The following is a 9,559-nucleotide window of genomic DNA, read 5'->3' on the forward strand; positions in this document are numbered from 1 at the left end:
TCCAGAATCACAAGGAAAAACTGTGAAGTGATAGGTAGAACTGCATGAAAAAGAGAGGTGGCTCCAGATAAGAGTTAACCCTAGAAAGACCAATGATGTGTTTCCAACGTCCCATCTACTGAAAAACAACAATTAGACTGGGCTAGAACCCCAGTTGAGTGAGTACCACCCATTCAGTAGCTACTTTATGTAGTAGGTCTCGAGTAGATTAGGCAAGATGAATGGAAGAGGTACAATCCTGGGGTTGAGGGAAGGAGATCTGGCAAGTGAATCAGAAGATGAGAGTGGAACTGGAGGCAGAAACTTTCAGATAGAATCCATAGGACCCACAGAACTATCATGAAGTGTATAATAAAATTGCATAAACACAGAGAAAGTACTCAATACTAATGAAGTAACAAGACCTAAAATTTTGTAGTCTATAAAGTACACAATAATAACAAACTTGCAAAACTATGAAATTTAACCTAAAACAAAATAATAAGCATCACAAGGTACAAAACAACTAAAAGTATTCTGAAAATTAAAGATACATAAATATCAAATTTATGTAGTCCACTGACACAACCAAGGAGGCAAAGAACACAAAATTACAATCTACCCTGAAGAGCATGAGAATAAAAAGTCACCCAGTTAAAAAAATAACATTTAACTTAAAATTAATCCCCAATTAGATGCAACTAGTAGTAAAAAAAAAAGAAATTCTCATGAACTAAAGTCTGGATTTCCCTAGCAGACATCACTGGAGACTCTGTTAGAACACTTGCCCCTTGTGGAAATTTCATCATCTACTATATTAATCTCAAATTCATATGAACAAATTAGAATTTGAAAAACAGAAGTATTTCTAAAACAAAGGAGCAAGAACAATGAAAATCAAACACAGGAAGTCAAAACTTGAAGTTGAAAATGATATTAATTTGTGGTCAAGCACAATCAAAATTTTGTAGTCATATGAAAGAGATAGTACTGTTATGGAAATCCAGATTATACTTAGAAAGTGTTTGCCAAACTTTTTTTTTTAACAAAATACAAGTTTTTTGTTGAAGATAGCTCTCATATAGAATAGAGGGAAATTTTAAAATTATTTAAAAAAATGAAACTAAGTGAAAGCATGAAGACAATTCATAGTAGAATAATGCAGTGGTTCACATACTTCCAATGCTGGTGCACTCTCCCCACCCAATGTTTTTGTTTTTTGAACAATTAATGAGTTTATTGACTAATCAATTACCATTAATAGAAAATCACATTACTGGTACTAGTTTATACTAACATGCTGATAGTGAAAAAAAAAAAAAGAGAGAGAAAATTGATTACAGTTTAAGAAACAACACAATGTATTGAGCAAATATTGGTACTTCATAGAATATTGATTAACTATCACTTTTTAAATCAGAATTAAATGGTTTAAAAGTATCAAAATTTAAATAATAAGTTTGTAATAGTCTTGTTAATATATTTTATTACTAATAATTATTTATTCTTGAAATATACTTCAAAAAACCTAAAATACAGTTTCCCATATTCAGAACAAATCTAGAAAGTGTAAATAATTGACATTGGTAATATTTCTTTAGCAATTCTTCATTGCAAACATTTTCTAATGATGTGACAGGAACTGATCTAATTATTTTAATCAGGATCAACATTCTGTGGAAGCAAGCTCATTATGTCCAAACTCAAGCTTATCCAGTTTGATCGAAAGATCTAGAATTGCATTGTGTAGAGTAATGACAGCTGTGACTGCTGGGTTAAATACATTGTCCTTTGTTTCTAAATTAAGCCTTTTTACTAAGACTTTCAGCTGCTTCATCAATTTCACTTTACTATAAACTGAACCATTGACTGTTCTTTCTCAAACATTCCCATGAGTCTGGTTTAAAAGACTGGTATTATCTGTTTTGTAGTGGTCATTGATGGGTATATTGCATATCTCTCTCTTGTCATTCAACATCTTATCTGTAATTGTGATTAAGAGGCCAAAAGCAGATTTGTTTTTTTTTCCTTTGGAACATAACTATTCACACTTTTATAATCTTGGAAGCTTTCATACATCAAGTTTCTTAAGTGGCTATGAAAAATAAGTCTTTTTTTTTCTTCTCTTTTCTTGTCCAAAAGGTTATTTGGATTTACCTGGGGATCCATTTTTTAAAATTATTCTAATAATTTTAACTCAAGACCATACTTTTACACATAGGACAAAGGACCCAACAAGTTTCACTTGAAAATATTGTTCTAACAACTGTTTTTACTGTGCTGTTACTAGATATTGTTAGATTTCGTAAAGGAGATTTTGCACTTTTTTTCACATACACAAAAAAATTGTCTCAAATTTGTGCTGGAAGCATATCTGGTATGCCTTACTACACCAGGAGAGGCAATATTTTTGGGGTCCAGGGTGGCTGATATTGCCTTCCTCTGGTAGTAAGAATGTACAGCCTTTGTTCCATAAGAATCTATAATGCAAGAACTGAACAGCCAAAACCATTTAAAGCCAAAAGTATCATTAAAGAGGTATCATAAAAACTTGCGTTTAAACAGAAAATGAAGCATAGGCATATAACTGTTTTGAATTCAAAGGGGATCCCATCAATTAATATTAGTCTAATAGAGATCTCCTATTTAATCAATATATCAATTCAATTATACTGATCTCTCATTTTTATTATCATTACATAACATCATATTAATCAATTTCAGTTTTTTAGCTTATTGTAATTACTTGATTTACTGGAAAGAAATTGAACTGAATACACATTTTCATAAGACAATGAAAGCCTAAACTTCAGGGCTTGCAAACTTCCAATCTTTCCATATTCTTTATTGAAAATTTGTCATGGGCCTCATCATAAACAGTAAGCATCAGAAGAGAAGTTTTTGATAACAATGAAATTCATTTTACAGCCAAAGTTGTTATTCATGCTAGTTTTTTTATTCTATAGTTTGTTCACACTGAGCCTGAGGAGGTAATTGCTAATCAGCCTCAACTATTCATCTTTGTGACTTTGCACACTGCATTGCACAACCAGGATATTGGTGCTTGCCATTCTCTGCAGTTTGTTAATATTAAACCATCTATATGTGTTGTCAACAGCATTTCAAAACATTATTTTTCTTTATTCAAGCTGTTAGTAGCTGAGAAGATCTTGGGAAAGGTCAGGGAATGTTTACCAGTTTCTAATTATCAATAAAACATGTTAACATTTTTCTTGGGGGAATTTTTAATTAACATTTTAAGAACTCTTGGCCCTCTTATGTCTCTACAAATTCTGGAAAATAAAATTTGTGCTAGGGTTAAACTAAGTTACCAGCTTATGATACCTCTTGCAGATGTGCATCTTGTGCTCACTACACCTATTTTTGCATGCTCTTAAAACAGTGTGTTTGGCATTGGTGAGATAAATACAGCAGAAATAAAAACTTTAACCACACATACTGATCAAAATATACACAATAAGTTTCTTTTCTACATAACATGGACAACAAGACATCATTTCATTCTTCTAGGCTGTCCTTTTGCACTTATCCTTGAGAAAAGAAGAAATTTAAAACCATCTTTTATGTTTCAAGAAATTATCAATTCACTTCTTAAGCTCTTGTAAAGTGTTAGCAACCATTAGTACTGATAGTAACTCATTCAATAAACCAATCACCCTTTAGAAAAATAAAACTATCTTAAAAGGAGTTTAACTTGTCTTTTCTAAATCTCAAAATTATATTATTTCATCCTATTATATGGGAAATATAGCACAAATAAATCAAAGGCTTTTATGTAGTTAGTCTCCAGAATAATCTTGTAAAACAAAACAAAACAATCCTAAAGAGAGCCAGGATAAACTATATGCAGAAAAAAACAAACAAAATGTTTAGAATAGGAACAAAGAATAGAAAGAGTTCTAAAGATAGACATAATTACACTATATAACACAATTTTTTTTTCCTGGATAGTATGAGCTATTTCTTAATTGCTTATGTTGTAAAAGTACAGAAAATGGCCATTATTCCCTTCAAACTTTGCTTTTGTGACCTGGATAATGAAATTTAGAAATTAACCTATTTTCTATGTAAAAATGGGCAAATTTGCACATTTTCATTCACATAAGGTCTCAATAAAACAACATGTGAATCAAGATTTACATGTATTTATACTAAAGTTATACAAAAATGAACAAAAATGTTTAGAAGTGAGTAGTTTTTCGAGATTTGCGACTTTAATGTAAATCACTTTCACGTATCAGACCCCAAGTATAGTCTACCATCATGTTTTCCTTATATGCTTCCAGGTCACAAAATCAAAGTTTGTGGAGAAAGATAAGTCTTTTCCATTTGCTTTAGACATAAGCAAATGGGAAATAACACTTTCTGCCCAGGAACAAGAAAAAGTAAAAATTTTGTTACATCGTGTTATTACTGTTGTAAAGCTAGAAGTTTAAGAAATAAAACAAATGACTTTGAAGTGCTGGTAGGAATAGAGGATTTTGATGTAATGGGATTAGCAGACACATAGTTAAATGTAGACAATTTTGATGACAGAAATGTCTTTGGAATACAAGGTTATAGGTTATTTAATAAGGATACAGGACTAAAACAAGTGTGAGAAGTGGCTCTCTCTCTCTCTATATATATATATATATAAAATATGAGTTACATCTTATTGAAGTAGAGGATAGCAAAAGTAATAACAAGGAGACTGAGTCCATTTAGGTTTATATTAGGAAAGGTTAAAGAGAAAGTCTTTCAGCTAGAATTTGTTACAGATTACCAGATGATAATAATGAAATTAGTAAGAAACTTCAACGTGAGATTAAGATTTCAACTTTTAATGATATTATAATTACAGATGATTTTAACTTAAGGCATATAGACTGGAAAATAGTTAGAATCAAACCATGATAAAAAGGGTTTTAAGGAACTGTTCACAATGGTTTTCTTCACCAATTGATGAAGTAACCTACTAAGAATGTTAGTTTAGATTTGTTATTAACTTCTAATACAGAAGTGATGAAAGGGTAAAAGTGATCATTGCTCTATAAGGGTCAATGTTTTGCTGCATATTGAGATAAGGAATAATAACATTTTGGTTACAAATTAAAAAAAAAAGAGAAATGTAAAAAGAATTGTGTATTATAAATTGAACAGCTGAATTATTTGGAGACACTGATCAAATGTTAAAATAATTTTTAAATATTCAAGATAAATATATTCCTTATAGGAAGAAAATGGTGGCTGCAAGTAAAAAACTAGTTTGGTTCACAAAGGTACAAGGGATAAAACATTTTAAATTGACTCTTATGATGACAGATTTAGAAGACTGTAGAAGATATAGAGAGTTGGTCAAACACTACATTAGGGCATCTAAAAGGATGAGAAAAGGTTGGCTGAAAATGTAAAAATTAAAAGTAGGGATTTCTTTAAACACATTAAAGGTAAACAAATGTTAGGATTGGGCTAGAACCTTTAAGGGATGATAAAAGAAGGCTTTATCTGATGATTATGAGATATCTTGATTCTTAAATTTTGCTTTTTCTTCAATGTTTACTCATGAAGATTGAAGCATTATTCTTGAACAACTGAAGATGGAAAAAAGATTGAACAAGAAGATCACATTAATTATGAGCTTGTTAAGAGCATTGGGAAGTTTAAAAAATGATAAGGCACTTGCACCAGATATTTTCCCAAGGGTTTTGAAGGAGGTTAAGGATTGGATATGTGACCTACTAGTTACCATTTGTCATAAGTCAGTATGCGGGTGCAAAAGGATTGGAAATTAGTTAATGTAACTTCTCTTTTCAATGGAGGTGATAAATATTGGTCCAGTAATTATATGCTCATTAGTCTTATATCACTTTTGCTTTTAAAGTTTGATAAAAGATGCTTTGTAAAGTTATTTAACTAAGTTTAGAATTTTATAGGATAGCCAATATGGTTTTACTAAGAAAAAATCTTGCCTTATAAATATTTTGACATTCTTTAAAGACGTTAGTTTATTTAAATGAAGGTAATAGTGTAGATTTCATGTATCTGGATTTTTTAGAAAACATTTGACAAGGTACCACATAAAAGGACTGTAATTATCTCTATAGGTGTGAGGGATAAGTTAGCTACATGGGCATCCTCAGGTTTTCTCACTTATATTACACAAAAGTGCAAGTATTATGATGTAAACTTAATATTGTAGTTAAACTAAATATATATATTTTTAAATTGTGAATATGTGTTTGCATTTAAGCACACATTGCACATTCTTTTAGTCTGTTAACTTACACTATAAAGCTAATTAATCCCTTATATACGTGTTGCCCCCTTGAAAATATTTCTGTAGGTACCGACGGTTAGTTTATTGAATAGATGAGTGGCTAGACGGAAGAAAGCAAAGCATTGTTAGAAATGAAGTTCAGTTAAACTGGATAAATATCACAAGTGAGTTTCCTCACAGCCCAGTCTTAAGCCCTGCACTTGTTTGATTCACATCAGTGACATAGATGAAGGTATGGTCAATAAATTACTTAAATTTGCTAATGATATTAAGGTCTTGGGTGTTACTCGCTGTGAGGATGATACTAATTCACTACAGGATTTAGATCATTTAGTAAGTTGGGAGATTAAATGACAGATGGGTTTTAGTTGTAATAAGTGTACGATAATGCATTTCATTTATCATAATTTCAATTATAAGAGCAATTATGAAGAGAATTGGGCTCTTAAAGAATGTTGATAGCTAAGTTTTTGCCAAAGAGTATAAAATAAATAAGCTTTTTAAATATTATCTTCTGTTTTTACAAGAGAATATATCAGCTATATTTTTAATTCTGAGTATTCTCACTAGGACTTATTAGGAAGATTCTAGGCATGAAAGAGTTATCTTACAAGAACAGATTAAGATCTTATTTTCTCTTGAGGAAAGATAGGTAGAAAAATATATTCAAGTTTACAAAATTGTGTCAGAAAGATGTACAGAATAAACACCACTAATACCTAGGCACTATAAACTGAAGACAGCAAGACAAGAGGACAGACCTTTAAGATTTAGAAGCAATAAGTAACTATCCAGTTAAAAAAAGTTTTATTTTTCTAACATAGTGATTGGTTCATGGAACATGCTACCACTGCCAACAGATCCAACCAACATAATTCCTTCACCATATAAATGTAGTATGTAGCTAGTACTTTATAAAATTTATCTTACAGTCATAACTGACTCTTCTTTGCACATACATATATCATCCAATTCTAACTTAGATGTGCTAACATCATTGTCTTGTGAGTTGAAATGAGATTCTGGGTGTCACGTGAGATTTTACTGTGTGTCTCATGAGAGTCTGAAACTAGGCCCAAACACAATTCCAATAAGACATGTAGTGTGTTTAATAATCCACTCATACTACATGTGGGAATACTATTCATTCTCACATAACAGTAACTATGAAACAATACATTTCAAAACATTCCTTAGACAACAGGTACTGATTTATGGCATAAGTTGGGTACATCATAGTTTAACTGTTGGACTACCTACAGTCATATCCTCCCAACTATTCTTTCATAAAACTGTAATGGTTTAAAATTTTAAGAAAATTTAATTATTTTAGTCTTCAAACAATTTTTTTTTCAGTTGCAATTAATAAAATGTATACCCTTCAGAAAATTATTTTGTTAGCACCTGTATTATCAAGTCAAGATGCTGATTCTGAGTCACAAAAGTTACACAAATATTACAAGTACTAGAATTGCCACTTAGTATGGCTATCAGTTTATTATTACTATATGTAAATATTGGCATAAAGCATAAGCCCACTGTACTCCGAATAGTTCTAATTTATATCACTCATGTGCATTGGAAATCAAGTGAGTGACTGAGTGATGTACTATAAATAAAACTGACTTTAAAATAAATGCTGGCCGTGACTTATGATTCTATCACATGAATAATAACAATAAAACCATACTCACCTTAAAATAACACAACTGTATGTAATCGTAAGGTATTTTGTTTTCAAATTCCTGTTCCGTTTTTTTTGCCACTGATTGAACATGGAGATAATTAGATCGATGGTAGCATTTCATTATACATAAAGCATTTTTTATAATTTCTTCATAAAAAGCCATAAACATTGTTTCTCTAGCATGATAAACACCACTTCTCAAAACAAAATCCTTTCTTCGACAACTTTTTCTGCATTCTACTAATAATAATCTATGTTTGGAATATTCCGTCAAACTCTTTTCTAACAAACTAATGCATTCTTTCCACCTATTGTCCAAGTAAGCTTCCACTCCGGCTTCATAATAATCACCGTACGTTAATTCTGTTTTAGGAGATCCTGAAATGCTGTAAACAGGAGTGGAAATGAAGATAAAGAACAATGAAACACATGCTACGACCCAAAACGACATGATTATTTCAACGTTACACGTGTTTAAATATTTCAGCAAAACAACTACACGTCTTGTACTACTAGTATTATTAGAAGTACTATTCACTTCGCTCATCATTTCTTACACCCGAACTCGTAGTGCGATCACTCATCTTTCACATAATGACCGAGATGCACCACTAGATGGCAGAAACATAAAAACTATGTATGTGTAACTAAGCTAATGACCTATATAGATATATAAAACACATAGAGACCAGGGAACTATGTTTGTAAAATAAATTTTAATTAATTTTCCAATATGGAATATGGTAAAGTGGTCTACTTCTTAATACGTAAGGAAACATTTTGAGCTGTACAAATAATAAAACTGAGATTATTTTTATTATTCACATTTCTGTCAATTAACAGCACTTTCCTTATATTCCGATATAAGCACACAGTAATATGTTTTATGATGAACCTATCCTTCAGAAACAATATCAGCTGAAATCCAAATAGTTTCAAATATTGAAGTAGAATTATTTTCTATTAATATTGTTCTAACCTTAATCACGGACATTGTACATACATTCAGTGTAAAGAATGTTTAAATATATAGAAAAGTGAACACGTTTGTTTGGTTCGTATACTCAAGAAAACTACCCACAGAAGAGTTATTTGCCCTAACTTTCTTTAATTTTAAACTATAAAATTACAAAGGAAGGCAGAAAGTCAACAGTACCCACCGCCAAATTTCGGGCTACTCTAATCTAAAAGTGAAACTTGACTACAACTCTTGTAACGCATCAACAGCCCTAAGACACAGCACGTTTTGCTGCAATGGGACACAAATCACGGTACTCTAATGACTGAGCAAACCAGCTTAAGAAAAAAGAAAATAGATAAAGAAATTACAACTTTATTTTTGTGTAATAGCATGTTATATTGTTCCCTATTAAGTTCATTTTTAGCCAGTTTTAAAATATTCCTTCAATGTCATGTTTGTACTTGAGTAGTTTTAAATGCAAGACACAGGTTTATGACTCTGATTTGTTTTATCAGGATTAAAATAACTTGTAACAAAAATAAACTATATGAGTTTTTAAAACAAATCCAAAGCAAGCTATTTCTTTGTCAACCACCGCTTAAGCGATGCATTTCTGTTTAAGTAGCTAAATGTTAAAAACAACAACATTAAA

At 30.9% G+C, this 9,559-nt stretch overlaps 1 protein-coding gene across 3 annotated transcripts in view; it reads right to left on the reverse strand.

Annotated features, from left to right (window-relative positions):
- Nucleotides 1-8,548, reverse strand: part of LOC143241070 (prolyl 3-hydroxylase 1-like) — a 60,237-nt gene extending 51,689 nt beyond the window's left edge. For all 3 annotated transcript variants that reach the window (XM_076484587.1, XM_076484570.1, XM_076484580.1), the window contains exon 1: nucleotides 7,954-8,548. In XM_076484587.1, coding sequence (XP_076340702.1) covers nucleotides 7,954-8,496 — 543 coding nt within the window. In that variant the 5' untranslated portion in view covers nucleotides 8,497-8,548. The remainder of the gene's footprint in view (nucleotides 1-7,953) is intronic.
- Nucleotides 8,549-9,559: the final 1,011 nt, after the last annotated feature.

The sequence above is a fragment of the Tachypleus tridentatus genome, chromosome 2, assembly GCF_004210375.1.
Source record: "Tachypleus tridentatus isolate NWPU-2018 chromosome 2, ASM421037v1, whole genome shotgun sequence".
Classification (NCBI taxonomy): domain Eukaryota; kingdom Metazoa; phylum Arthropoda; class Merostomata; order Xiphosura; family Limulidae; genus Tachypleus; species Tachypleus tridentatus.